Source organism: Panthera tigris, chromosome A3 (genome assembly GCF_018350195.1).
Source record: "Panthera tigris isolate Pti1 chromosome A3, P.tigris_Pti1_mat1.1, whole genome shotgun sequence".
Taxonomy (NCBI): Eukaryota; Metazoa; Chordata; class Mammalia; order Carnivora; family Felidae; genus Panthera; species Panthera tigris.
In genome coordinates this window covers 45,222,495-45,237,808 of record NC_056662.1, presented here as the reverse complement: position 1 = coordinate 45,237,808, position 15,314 = coordinate 45,222,495, and the positions used below count along the sequence as shown (strand labels likewise).

Genomic DNA, 15,314 nt, shown 5'->3' with positions numbered 1-15,314 from the left:
TGAAATGTAAATGTACATATGTTCTTTTCCACATATTATCCAAAGGCTGCAAGCTTGGAGTGGAAGAATAAGGAGAATCAAGATACTGGTTTTAAATTTCTTTTTACATTGTTTCGAAAGTATTATCTTCCTCATTTATTTCCATCATTTACTAAGTTAACAAACATCTACAAACCTGTACTTGGTAAGTACATTGGGTTGTATCTAGAGGATGTCCACAGGGAAGCTGTCCAGTCTCTTTCAAAGTGGCCTTTGATTATTTTTAAGTAAAATAGCCATTTTATTCTTATATTTAATGGTAACTTTATTGTAAGAGGCTTAAAGTTTCCTAGTAAATGATTTTACCTATTTGTACAAGCTTCAAGAGGTACCTCATCTCACAGCAATAAAGGGGACTATGGCTCCTGTACTCAGAATAATTTGACATGTGTTATGGGTTTTTGGTTGTAATTATATTGAAAACTTTTAATGTTAAAAAAAAAAAACTTGCATTCCCTTAGGTCTTTTCTTAGGAGTGGTGGGGTATGGTGAGACCCCAGACCTTGCTCAGTGGCTAGGCAAGCCAGCCCAGGCTACACAGCTGCCCACAGTAAGCCCTTTTATACTGGATCTTCCATCCAGCAGGTGCTGCTTACAGCTTATGGCGGGACCGATGCTAGGGCAGTTAGGCACCCCAGGGACAGTAAGCTCCAGAAAGGAAGGAAACATAAGGGAGTTTCTAACTTAGCTGATAAAGTTTTTCTTCTATAAAAAATGAGGGCATGGGGCACCTGGGTGGCTCAGTCGGTTAAGCATCTGAGTTGGGCTCAGGTCATGATCTCACAGTTTGTAGGTTCAAGCTCTGCATCGGGCTCTGTGCTGACAGCTCAGAGCCTGGAGCCTGCTTCGGATTCTGGGTCTCCCTCTCTCTCTCTGCTCCTCCCCCTCTTGCACTCTGTCTGTCTCTCTCTAAAATAAATGTTAAAAAATTTTTAAAAAGGAAAAGAAATGAGGGCTCATAGGACAGAAGCACCCCTTAGATTGGTGGCAGTGGGGGGCAAATTTTTCTCTCCCTATTGTTTTAAAGCAGTTGAAATTAGTTAAAATGAATAATCAAGAACAATTTTGCTTATTTTTGTTTATTTATTTAATTTTGAGAGAAAAAAACAGCAAGAGTGGGGGAGGGGCAGAGAGGGGAAAGAGCAAATCCCAAGCAGGCTCTACACTGTGAGTGCAGAGCCCAATGCAGGGCTTGAACCTATGAACTTGATATCATAACCTTTCCTGAAGTCGGATGCTTAACCAATTGAGCCACCCAGGCACCCGGGATCAGGAACAATTTTGGAAGGGGAAGATCACGACAGACGTTAATCCATCTGGAGAATGTGGACTACTAATTCAGTTGTCTTTGGGTGTTTATTTACACACACACACACAAACACACATGCATGCTTGGAGAAGGGAAAAATAGCAAAAACTTGGTGCATTTTGAAAGATGTAGAAGTACTAAACTTTAGAGGTACTGAGATGTGTATTTTGTTAACTATATGTGGGTATATTTTTTCAGAATTTGTTTCTGATTTTATAGTCTATATTCATGTAGAAAACATATTATTAATGTGCTGAAATTAAAAGTTATTTGTTGAGAACTGCTTCATGCAGGTTTCTCCAAGTGGATACAAGTTAGTACGAGAATTGGACATACAACAAGTAGTATCTCAAACCCAACACCATGTAATTTTTTTGTATTGATTATGGAATTTAAAGATTGAGGAATGGACCTCTTATTAATTTGTCTGATACCTCAAAGATGAATTCTTTCTAACATAACGTAGATTGTATTGATTTTATTCTTTGGATTCATCTAAAGGGAAAAGGATATAAGACTAAAAGTCCAGTGGATTATGGTTAGTGTAGTATTGGATGTTAAAATACCTAAAATGATGAAAAAATGTGTATATGTGCTTTTATATTTTTTTGTCATAAAATAAGATTAAATTATTTTGTCATAAAATAAAGATAAAATAAACTACAATATATGTGAAAATATTTTTAGGCTTATAATCTGTCATTTCTCAAATTTGTTAAAAAGAGTTGTTAGCTTAGTACATCCACAGCTATATACCACAGTTGTAACAAGCACACAACAGCAGTACCCACCATCCCATCTTGGTCAGGTTGCAAGGCAGAATCAGAAACAAGCCTACCAAAAGATGTCATTTCTAATAATTTCTGGTTCTTTTTAGTCGCAGTTCAAACAGATATTTGTCTGCTTGGTTAAATTGAATCTTCTGTGGGGGTTACATTCACTAACCTGATATGTGCTCTTTTTTCTTTCAGACATCCCCCATTTGAGACCAAAGCCAGTGTACATTACTACGACTCGAGACAATGAAAACATTTACAGTACAAAAATTCCATACATGGCAGCTCGCGTTGTTTTTATTAAGTGGATTGTCACTTTCTTTTTGGAAAAAAAGTATTTAACTACAACACAAAACACTAAAAATGGAGTTGATGTGTTGCCCAAAATCATACAGGTATGCCATTCATCATCTTCTTTTACTTAGGTAAGAATACACTAACACATGCCAAAGTAATTGGTTATTAGGGTTCTTGGTTCTTAAGGGATGTTGGTTATGGGGACTGGTTTATTGGTGGCTTTGTCTGTATTGTTGAGGTGTCAGGGGAAGCTCTGAGGCCGCACTCTCAGTGCTCTGTTGACACTGCCATGACAAGGCAACCTTGGGGGCCAAGGAGACATTCTGAGAGATGGCTGTTGTGTGCACACTCCTGGCTCTCTCATTTTCCCTCTTTTGCTCAAGTACCAGTGACCTTGGAGCATAAGACCACGGGCCTGTGTTGGCTTCCCCAGTCCCCAACAACAAGAAGACCCTCAGGAATCACACAGGTGGGCCATGGAGAGGACCCATGAGACTGCCAAATGCCCTCTAGGATCTCAGGGGAAGGAGTGGAAGACCCTCTCAGGATTTCAGAGTGCTTGTTAAGCCCTGATAGAATCCCTGGAAGAGAAATCTGTCTCTCCCCGAGGCCTTTAGTGAAGACCTCTTTCTGTATGGGGCCTGTAGTGTACCTACTCTCTTTTGCAGCCTTAGTCCTGCACAAATGGCTGAGTTACTTTACCAGAAGGCTGAGTTACTTAGAGACTTTGCACCAGGTAGAGCAGGACCACGTGGGGAAGTTTGAGAGCAGCCACTCCACAGCAGGGTAATGGTTTTATGCAGAAAGTGAGGTCCACTTAGAGCAGGTTTGCTGATACTCTGGAGTTTCCAGAAGTGTGACCTAGGCCTGAGCTGGGAGAGTGCACACAGCTGAGTGATTATTAGCACCTTGATGAAGGAGCACCAAACTGAGGTCCAGAGCGTGTGGCCCCATTGATAAGAACTGACTGAAGAACTGGAGAATTTTGTTTCAAAGATGTCTGAGGGGGATACAATTCCAGTAAAAACAACAAAAGACTTAATGAAAGTTTTAAAAGAAAGCTTTAAAAAAACATTAATTTAGGGGCGCCTGGGTGGCTCAGTCGGTTGTGCATCCGACTTTGGCTCAGATCATGATCTTGCAGTTTGTGAGTTTGAGCCCTGCGTCGGGCTCTATGCTGATAGCTGGGAGCCTGGAGCCTGCTTTGGATTCTGTGTCTCCCTCTCTCTCTGCCCCTCCCCCACTTGTGCTCTATCTCTCTCTGTCTCTCAAAAATGAATAAATTTGAAAAAAATTAAAAAAACATTAATTTAAAAAACTATAAATTCATTAATTTAAAAATTTAATAGATAAACTGGCGATTGTAATGATCTCTGCTGAGAACAAAGTTGATTTTCCAAAGAAATATCCCACAATATTGAGGAGAAATTCAAAGAGATGAAAATCAGAAATTAATAAATAAGATCTGAGGACAGGCCCAGACCTACCTTGCAAGTATCATGAGGACAAAAGGAGAAAAATTCAGAAGTGATAATTGATCTAATGAAATGTTTACTTGAGCTGAAAAAAAGTCATGATTTAGACTAAAAAGACCTTCGAGTGCCAGAGAGATCTAGCTAAACAGACACAGACCTAACAGACATTTGGCTTTCATTGATTAAGAAAAAATTATACAGCCTTCCAGACAGAAACCACAGGTTCTTTTTAGGAAATGAGACTGCATAACATTGAATATCGAATCTAATCTATAGCCCTGGGAGCTCAAAGAACTCAGTCTCTCTCTCTCTCTCTCTCTCTCTCTGTCTTTCTCTCTGAACCTTGATTTGTATCACATACATAGTCAGATGTCAGATTGATTTAATTTCTAAATTGATTTAAGGTCTAAATATAAGAACAAAGCAATAAATTTGGGAGAAAATCTAGGGGAACATATACATTTGGGAAGTGGTAGACTACGTTAGGTAGAGACAACACCCACAAGCCATAGAAGAAATGAGGTTCCACCTTATTTAAAAAATGTGAAAAAGGTTTGTATGTGCAAATATAGAGTAAAGCCACACACAGACTGTGAAAAGTATTCATGACATCTTAGCTATTAAAAGAGTTCATGCCTCTAATATAGAGAGAATGCCTACAAATTGACAAGAAGACAAACAGTTCAACTCAAAAACAATTCAAAACAGACAAAAGGAGATAAAACAGAAGTTCACAGAAGAGGAAATAAAAATGAGCCAAGATTTCACCATCAGTCAGGGGAACACGGTTCTGGACCGTTGAGAGACCTTTACTGACCCATCGGGTAGACAAAAACTAAAACTTATCAGTAGACAAAAAATTTGTATGAAATCATATATAAGAAACTCAGTCACACCCTTGATAAATTTTGTATTACATCTTGTGTTGTTAGGTCGACTCAGAGCAGTCTATTTAAAGGCTATGACTTTTTCCTACCTGGTTTTAAAATTGTAGAAAACCATCACCTGTATTTATTGAAAATAAGTTTCTCATTCTTGAAAAATACATTTGGTTGCCGAGAAGTAACAAGAATAGCAGATTAACCACTGCTTCAAGATTCTGATTTTTTTCCTTAAGTGGCCATTCACACTTGTGAGTCATCTACTTTTATTATCTGGTTTTTTAGTGTCATAAAAGCCTGACCTCCTGAAGCAATTAGGATGGTTATATCACCCTAACAACAACAACAACAAAACTCCATAACTCAAACTGTCTTAAAGATAAAAAAGAAACATTTTAATTTCATAAAATAAGCTCATGGCAGGGCTGGCAGAGAATATGGTTTACTCACACTCTTTCCATGATTCTCTACAGTCTTCCCTCCTCTGCCCTTTCTCTCTGGCAGGTTTGTCTTCAGCTTCCCCTTGGATTGTAAGATGGCTGCCAACAGCTGGGGCACTGCCCTCTTTGTTCATATTCAGAGACAACCCAAAAATAAAAAGCCCTTCTCTTGATGAGATCCCATAGTTCATTTTTGTTTTTATTTCCCTTGCCTCTGGAGACATGTCTAGTAAGAAGTTGCTGCCAGGGCAATGAAAAAGAATGGAATCTTGCCATTTGCAACAATGTGGATGCAACTAGAGGGTATAATGCTAAGCGAAATAAGTCTGTCAGAGAAAGACAAATACCATGATTTCACTCCTCTGTGGAATTTGAGAAACACAACAGGTGAACACAGGGGAAGGGAAGGGAAGGGAAAAAAAGATAAAAATGGAGAGGGAGACAAACCATAAGAGACTCTTAAAGAGAGAACAAACTCAGAGTTACTGGAGGGGATGGGCTAAATGGGTGATGGGCATTAAGGAGGGCACTTGTTGGGATGAGCACTGGGTGCATGTAAGTGATGAATCAGTAAATTATACTCCTGAAACCAATACTACACTGTGTGTTAACTTGAATCAAATTAAAAAAAACAAAAAAGCCCATCCCTTCCCTTTTGTCTGAGTGGAACAACTTAGTTACTTGCCTCTCCTAGAACAATAACAAGGCACTGATTGCGTTAAAGCAATGTGAATGGCCCAGTAGGGACATGATTGGCTTCCAATCCCTGGTGCTGTAGATGGGGTCAGCTTCCTGTGAGTCACCTGGGCTGCAGGGGAGGAGGCACATGGAGCACCATGCATCCATTAGGGAAGGGAATGGGTGATGGGAAGACAACTCTCCAGGCCCAGTGCTTCCACACCCTGCAGATGGCTGCACCTAGAAATGGCCACTGCCATTGTGTAGACTATTAATATGCCTCACAGTAAGTTGTTGTAAGTTTTCTTTGCCATGGTAGCAAATTACCACAAAGTTTTAGTGGCTTGAAAGAACACAAATGTATTATCTTGAGTTTCTGGAGGTCTGAAGTCCAAAATCAGTGTCAGTGTGGTAAAATCAAGGTGTCTGTGTTTCTTCTGGAGACTCTAGAGGAGAATCCATTTCCTTTTCTCATCCAGCTTCTAGAGACTACCTGCATTCTGTGTTTCATGGACCTTCATCATGACACCTTCTGTCCCTGTTTCCATCTTCACATTGCTCTCTCTGTGTCTGATCCTCCTGCCTCCTTATAGATCCTCGTGATTACATTGGGACCACCCAGATAATCTAGGATAATTTTCCCCTCTCACATCCTTCATTTAACCACATCTGCTAAATCCCATTTGCCATAAAAGGTGTAAGATACTCTAAGGTTCTAGAGATCAGGGCATGGTCATTATTCAGCAGACCACTTTTCTCCTGTAGTCCTTTCTGTGCCTGTACAGCTGTGTTCCCACCTCATCTCACATGTGTCCACTGTGTTCCTCTCTTCGTTTACAGTGTACATGAGAAAAGGCAATTTAAGCACCTGAATATTAGATTTGGGGGGCAGAGTTGCGGGAGTAAAAGCACATATAATTTTGTCTCCTGAAATTTTTTATTTGGAATTTCAAATGTAATATAATTTTGCCTGTGTAAAGTGAATATCACTAAATGAGGTGATCCAAAATCTCTTTTCAAAGAATATGCTGCTGTTGTAAAAATCCCTTTAAAACAGTATTTTAAGTGCTGCTTCCAAATAGAGTTCACACTTTTGCCATTCTGACTGTGTTAAAGGTCATAGATGAGAGATTGTGTGTGTGTGTGTGTGTGTGTGTGTGTGTGTGTGTGTGTGTGTGTGTTTTCCAAAGTGAATTTACTTCTGGATCTAGAATTAATACCTTTGACATTAGTTTTCATCAGGGAGGAAAGGAATCAATACATCGTCTAGACTTAGTTTTCTTACCACCTTGGAGAGTCTGGTTTAACAAATACTCTGGTTCAGTGGCATCATTCAGGGAGAACGAAAATATAGTTGCTCTCATATCCCATATATTGTGTTGGCAACAACAGCATAAACCTGAACATTCTTGGTGCATCATTTCAGCTGAAAATATTTTTAGTGAAGTGTTATTTAGTCTTTAGTAATTCATTTTTTTTAAGTTTGTTTATTTTGCGAGAGAGCACACAAGTGAGGGAGAGGCAGAGAGAGAGGGAGAGAGAGCATCTCAAGCAGGTTCTGCACTGTCAGTGCAGAGCCCGATGGAGGGCTTGAACCCACGAACCATGAGATCATGACCTGAACTAAAGTCAAGAGTTGGATGCTTAACCAACTGAGCCACCCAGGTGCCCCAGTAATTCATTTTTGTATGAGATAAAAGTACTTCAGTATACATTAGAGAAAGCAGAGGGGTGATTTTAAAATGTCAGCAGTGACCATTTTTTACCAATTCTATAAGCACATTAACTGACATTATAACCCATAAAAATCCATTTGGGAATGTAAAAGAAAGTTTGAGATGGTATCAGTTGATCACATTTATTTGTATGATAATCTTTTATTTATAATTTTACTAATTGTAAATCAGTTCTTCAATAAAGATTCATGGGCTGTGGGTTTCCTGAAATTGTTGTATTTCGTGGGATGAACAATTAGAAAAAGTGAATTACACAAATTGACAACCCTATACGAGTTTGTACGTTATACAAACTCATTTGTTTGTTGACTACCACGTTAGTACTTTCTGTGTCCTAGAGCTCTGCCAAGGCAAATGCAGTCTGCCCCCAACCATGCAGGCAAATCATGACAATGAAGTTGAGTGGCATCAGGCATCACCAATAGAAGGGCGGTTGCATTCTCTCGTTCCATACCTTCTTTGTGGGTGTCCCCGTTTAGTTTGACCCTGGGAGTGAACAAGTCTCAGTATGAGCTGTCGGTTGAGAAGAAACCAGGATGTTGGGGAGGGGTGATGGGAAGGATTAAGTGGCAGCCTGCATCGTGCAGTTTCCTGAGTCCTGGCAGTACAGGCCTGGTCTGCTTCAGATAGGTCTGTTTCACTAACGGAGGCTTCATCATGTGCCGAAGAAGTAAAAACTACTTTTGCATTTGCCACCAGAATCAACTAATACCAAATAGTAGTTGAGAATTCCAGCTTGGTTGTAGTGGGTGGAAAATGGACTCTCTCCATTACTAATTCTTACTTATGCTTTTACTGTTAATCTTCACAAAAGAGATAAGGAATGAGGAGACTTGGATTATCAATTTGCTTTCTCTCCCATCACTCACTGCCATTATAAACGTCTGTCAGAACATAAAGATGTTTTTAGAAAGTGGCCTTTTGTGGGGAGAGTGGGGACTAAGGCTAAGGAAAGCATTGTTCTATCAAGAGAAGTAGCTTTCAGTTTACAGTATGATGGGAAATCCATCTCTGGTGTTCTATTTGGATAACAGAACTCACTTTTCATTTTTTAAAGTTTATTTTAATTTTCTTAAATTGAAACACAGCTGACACAATGTTACATTAGTTTCGGGTGTACAACATAGAATTTGACAAGTGTGTATGTTATGCTGTGCTCACCTACCACCTGTCACCATGCAGTGCTAGTAAATACCATCGACCATATTCCCTATGCTGTGCCTTTCATCTCCTTGACTTATCCATTCCATAACTGGAAGCCTGTACCTCTCACTCCCCTTCACCCATGTTGCCTGTCCTGTCATCCCCTTTGCTGGCAGCCACCAGTTCTTTGTATTTATGGGTCTGTTTTTGGTTTTCTGTATGTTTGTTCAGAGTACATTTTTTAAATGACTTGGTACCTTTAAACATATTTCTTTATTTATACTGTTTAAATTACCTAATAGTTGTGTTATCCAATTAGTTATCTAATGATTTCAAACCTTGGTGGCTTAAAACAATAGCCCTTTTGTCATATTAAACATTATACTTTTGGGGTAGGGAATTTGGGCAGGATTTAGTTGGGCAATTCTTGTGCTTCATGTGGTATTAAGTGAGGTCAGTGGGTGGTGGTCTTCAGCTGGTGGCATCTTGGTTCAAGATGACTTTATTCAAATGCCTGGATGCAGTTGGAAAGTGGGGTTCAGCAGGGCCTCTCTTTTCATGCAGTCTCTCTGGTAGGGTCGCGAGACTTCTTCCCTGGCTACTCAGGGCTCTATTAGCAAATGTTCCAAGAGATGGGAAGTGGTAACTGTCAGCCTTTTGGCCTGGGCCTGAAACTGGAACAGGTCTCTTCCACTCTATTACAGTTGTTAACACAGTCACACAGCCTGTGTAGATCAAATTTGTGGCCTTTTTTTTTAATTTTTTTAAATGTTTTATTCTTGAGAGAAAGAGAGACAGAGCATGAATGAGGAAGGGGCACAGCAAGAGAGGGAGACAGAATCTGAAACAGACTCCAGGCTCTGAGCTGTCAGCACAGAGCCCGACATGGGGCTCAAACTCATGAGCCGTGATATCACGACCTGAGCCGAAGTCGGACGCTCAACTGACTGAGCCACCCAGGCGCCCCAAATTTGTGGCAGTTTTTAATTTGCTGTGTATAATTTAATGTGTATATATACATGAGGGTTTTTTCTTCTTTTTTTGCCTATGAGGAAAATGGGAGTTATTGATCAAAAAGTCACAGGTTATTGAGCCACAAGAAACATTAAACTTAATCCAACCTTTATATATCTATATCTATATCTATCTATATATACACACATACATATATACATACATATGGATATATATGTATATGTATGTATATATGTATGTGTGTGTGTGTGTGTGTATATATATCAGAAAAATGAGTACAATTTTATTTTTCTACAGAAGATAGTTGATGCGTCATAAGGATGAAATAATTTTTATAGGACAGCTCATCTCACAGTATGACAGTGCCTTTGATAAGCCACACAGACTTAAATAGCTAAGGCATGAAGAGAAAAATTGTTATAAATATAATCTTCCATTAATTTTCCCTAGAGATTGCTATTTGGATATCTGCTTTCAAACTGTCCTTGGTAGTTACTGAAATTATTATTTTGTACTACTCATATGTTATCACTTTTTGTAAAAAATATTCACAGTGGGTAGAAGTTTAGTGGTATTTGGCTTATACATTTTTGACACTTAAAAAATAATAGTGGAATTTATAAAAACAAAGCAAAATTATATGTGTATTTTATTTGGAGGAAACCTTTAGTTCTATGGGGAGATGAGAGCAGAATTCAACATTAAACTTTGTGAGTCATTGCATGAATTATTTTATTTCCTTGTGCTCATAAAGTCTTCTAAATATTTAAGGTTTTGTAAATATTTCAGTTAAGTTCAGTCTGAGATTCTGAATATAAAACTCAGATCAAAATTCTTCTTATAAAATACCCTCTAAAGATCTTGACACTCTTCTATCAGATATCATTTAATCTTTTGAATCAAATGATGCTTTCCAACATTGTGGCTGCAAAAATTCCACTGAACTTTAAGATCTCTGTGACCATAGAGTAAGTGCTGAATTTAGAGGCCAGAGGTGATCATAGTGTAAATTCACTGACACAATTTGTTATGTGATTTTACAAATGTAAATTAAAGTTTGTAGGTTGCTGGACTTTCACAGTCTCACCTCCTTGGAATAATTTAGTAGTTTTCCTGTTAACATAACTGAGTTGGAGAGGGGTTAGTTGGTGAATTGGAAAATTGGTGAGTACAGGTCCTGGAACCCCTTGTGCTCCGAGCAATGCTGTTGTCCAGCTTGCTGTTAAGCTGACGGTGTCCAGAGTTCTTTAAGATGAAACAAGCCTTCAGGTTCACTGGGTGTTCTTGAGGGTTGAAGACAAGGCTCTCTCAGAAGTGGTAATGACTTTTTTCCAGACTGTTGGTGGTGGTGCGGGGCAAGAGAGAGCACCGGAGCTGGATGGCGGTGGGCCCACAGAGCAGGACAGAAACCATTCCAACAGCAGCACCTTGTCTGACCGAAGACTCAGCAACTCCAGCCTTTGTAGTATTGAAGAAGAGCACCGCACAGTGTATGAAATGGTGCAGCGGATTCTCTTGTCAACACGAGGTTATGTCAACTTTGTGAACGAAGTCTTTCGCCAGGTTAGTGTGTGTGTGTGTGTGTGTGTGTGTGTGTGTGTGTGGTGTAAGTTCATGAAATTGAAGAGTTTTGTTCTTGTTCTTTTGCTCATAGTACTGCAAGAAATACTATGGATGTGTTGGTCTACATTACAAGACTGAATAATTATCCCTCTAATCCCACTATGAATTTCAGTCATGTGGAGTGTTGTGATATTTTTCTTTTAGGATTTTTTAAAATTTTGTTCTTGTAAAATTCCTACACATGGAGAGGAAATTCTGTATATGAACAAATCATCCCACAAATACCCTTGTGCTTCCATAAACCCAGTGGTAGGTGGGAAGAAAGCCCTTGCTGAATACTCAGCAACAAATGAACATCACAAAGAAGAGCCTCAGGCTGGTGGTGTTCCCAGGGTCCGAGGGAGCTCTCTGGACGTTTCTGCAAACACGTGTACTTTCCCTACACATATGCATGGCATGCATATGATAGAAATATTTATGACACCAAATAATGCATATGATAGAAATATTTATGACTTCAGAGAAATAAGCTGAGTGGGGAGAGGAATAAAAGGAAAGCAAGGGCTGAGGCCAAGACGCTGACATAGCATACCTATGGTGGACACTGTGGTGGGTGGAATAGGAGAAATGTAAACAAGAAAGTAGGTGCAGGTGAGGAAGAAGACAGCATAGATCAGAGTCCAGGCAACGATTAGCAGCCCTGAACAACAACTGGGGCTGGCTCTGCCCCCCCAGGGGACATTGGGTGCTGTCTGGAGACATGTTGGGTTGTCACAACTGGGGAGGGGGCAGTGCTACAGGCATCTACTGGGTAGTAGCAAGCGATGTTGTTAAACACCCTACCAGCACAGGACAGGGCCCCTGCTACCCCATGACAGAGAACATCTGGCCCCAAATGTCAGTAGTGCTGCTTTAGAGAAACTCTGACAGAGGAAGCAGAACCTGCAGTGCAGTGGAGCAAACAGCAGCTCTGTGGTGTGGGGTGGAGCCACTGGCCACCTGCACCTTGGTACTAGTGCCCTGGGAAACAGAACCTGGCTCTTCTGTGGGCATATGCATGTGATGGGGGGGTAGTGGTTTAGTCCGTGCACCCAGAGGGTGAGGCCCTCGAACGGCAGAGACCCATTATTGGTGGGGAGGAGGGATTGTGTACACGCACACGAATGATGCGTGTGTGGCATGAAGAGCTTTTTGTGGAGGGGCGAGACTTCTAGGTAGTGATTGACCCCTTTCACTTCTGAGACTTTCATTAAAGAAAAATCAACCAAGAATGAATGTCCCAGCATAGTCCACAGCAATCTAGAGGTTTTAAAATATTTTGAATTTTAATGAATAAAAATTTTTGACTTAAGAAAATATTAGTTTAAACTGTAGTGAAAATTCCCCTTGTAAAATACTTTTCTGATTCTGTGGCTCAGCACTGCTTTGGTTCCTCTCACTTCCTGTGTCTTCATTTCTTGGCCCCCTTTTTTTTTTTTGTTTGACCCCAAATTGCAGGAGTCGACCAAGGTTCTGGGCTTAAGCCTCTTCTTTTGTCACTGCACACTTTGCCTCCTTAGGGCCTTCATCGGTGACATGCAACTGCCACTCAAGCCTTTTGTCCAGACCTTGCTTCTTATTTCCACATTTGCCTTTTAAAATGCCCACTTGTGATCTCATCTGACATTCTAAGAGGTGTTTTAATGATAATGAGGACAAAGCTTAGCTTATTTTCTTCCCTAACCTCAGCTTCTCCCAACTTGAATGCTTCTTTAGCAGACTCATGTTCATGTGTGTAGTTTTAGCCCTCCTGGGCTCCTCGTCTCCTGCTCCTTCTGTGAACCGTCACCGGGTAAGTCATGCAGGGGGCTCTCTCACTCCTGTTCCCTCCTTTTCCTTTGACCAGTGTGCTCCTTGGAGCCCACACCTGCTGTGTCATCTGACTATACATGTCCTGCTGCTGAAACATTCTTTTATCATAATAGTCCATGATTTGAAAATCTACCCTATTCCCTCCATTAATGTTGCCTTGTTGTGTTCCTGTTGTACTTGCAGAAGGTGCTTGGTAACACTTCAATTTGAGTTGAAATCATCAAGGGCATAGAGGGCATATAATTGAGAATAGAGATCAAATACTTTATATAGTACAGGACCAGATGATAATATTTCAGGCTTTATTGATCACGTGGGCTCTGTTGTAGCTGCTCAGCTCTGCCTTCATAGTGAGAAAGCAGCCATGGACAGCAAGTAACAAATAAACATGATTGTGTTCCCAAAGAACTTTATTTATGAAAATCATGTGGTGGTCTGAATTTGGATGACAGGACATATTTTGCAGACCCCAATTTGTAACAGTGTTTTGAACCCTTGGAAGCTAGTGCTTACTACAAAAGCTAGATATTATTGACAAAGCTTTTAAATTTTACACAAGAGATACATGCTAAATTGATGTGATTTTACCTTTGTTACGTAAATTGTTTTTTATACCCAGAGTCTGTCTGCCTCCATTATTGGTATTTCACCCCTGGCAAGAGCATGCTCTAAATTCTGAATTCCATTTAAGTCCTAAGTCCAATCTAAATTCCGTTCTGAAGTAGCTTGGGTCTGGTAGGCAACTGCAGACTACTTATGATTGAACTTCTGAGACATCTTTGTGCTGTGAAGCCAAAATAATATTTTTTTACATTTTATATTCTTCATCAAATCTAATTTGAAAGCATATATGTGAAATTTAAAATATGAATGTTGCACATTTTAAAATATGAAGTAGAGACACTTTGAAGGGACGGGAGTTTTAACATTGCATTCTACTGCCCTCTTGTGGTCAATGATGAATTTTTCTTTTATGGATGGCAAAATGTGTCTTCCTTCATATTTGTGATTTCTTTTTCAGTTTTAAAGTATTCAAAGATTAACATTTAAGCCTAAAGGCCATTAAAGTTTAAAATGTACATTCAGGAAGTGCATGTTCTCAGTGGGGAGGTAAGATGTGTGTGTACACTGGAGACCAGTACGTGGTGGTGGCAGAAGATCAGATGTCCATGTATGTGGCCTGAAAATAAATGCAGATGAGGAGCCATGGGGGCAGAGTGGCTCGCGGCAGGGGCTAACTGTGCAAGTCTCCTTGGACTGGATGGTTCAGTGAGTTGCAGGCAGTGGAAATAGATGGTAACAGTAGAGACGAGATTCAGCCTCAGTGTACTGCTACTCCCAGCAGGCAGCTAGCAGTGAATGGTAGAAGCTTCAGGTAGGGCAGTTGTGTTCTCAGGGTCACTCCACTGGAAATTTGTCTTATTACTGGTGTTTTTCAGACTACCTTTTGTGACCATTTGTAGGTCATGAAATCAGCCCTTCAAAAACTGGTATTTTTTTAAAATAATGTAATAGAATAGACCAGAACATTTCAGAGTGTACTGCATGTTGTAAGGATTAGTATTTCTCTGTGAAACTTCTACAAAAAAAAATTTATTTATGTATATACTATACACAAATAGTATATCCTTCTATAAAATGGCTTACTTAGGTCATGGGTCTAAAAAGTTCAAAGCACTACTCACTATTAATTTAAGAAGAGCATCATTCCAGGTATTTATATATGTTTATATTTGGCTACTGGCCTGGCTAGGTAGATAAACAGATAAGAGATTGGCAGAGAAGTGGTGGGTAAGGCAGGATACAAACAGGCAGAGAGCAGCCTGGCACACAGAAGGGCTTACAGATGAGCTGATAGATATAATCAAACTGACAGGCAGGCATAGAAGAGCAGACAGATGGGGTAGACAGGCCAGCTAGAGATGGAGGTGAGCAGGGAGGTGTAGAGGGACAGGTGCATAGATACAGACAGATAGGCAGACAGAGAATTTGGCAGGCAGGTGTAGGTGGACAGGAAGGCAGCCAACCATGGACAGAGACAGATAAAGGTAAAATCAGACAGAGGCTGACTGAGGTGAAAGCAGGTGCAAGAGAGCGTATGTAGAAATGCTGGGGTGGGGGTGAGGGGCTGACAGAGAACTTCATGACCAT

The 15,314-nt window shown here is 40.1% G+C and overlaps 1 protein-coding gene across 8 annotated transcripts in view; it reads left to right on the top strand.

Moving 5' to 3' along the window:
* The window catches only part of RALGAPA2 (Ral GTPase activating protein catalytic subunit alpha 2), a 322,541-nt gene that overhangs the window by 73,465 nt on the left and 233,762 nt on the right, over positions 1-15,314 (top strand). For all 8 annotated transcript variants that reach the window (XM_042980989.1, XM_042980987.1, XM_042980988.1 and 5 more), the window contains 3 exons: positions 46-184; positions 2,320-2,519; positions 11,085-11,312. In XM_042980989.1, the coding sequence (XP_042836923.1) occupies positions 46-184; positions 2,320-2,519; positions 11,085-11,312 (567 nt within the window). The remainder of the gene's footprint in view (positions 1-45; positions 185-2,319; positions 2,520-11,084; positions 11,313-15,314) is intronic.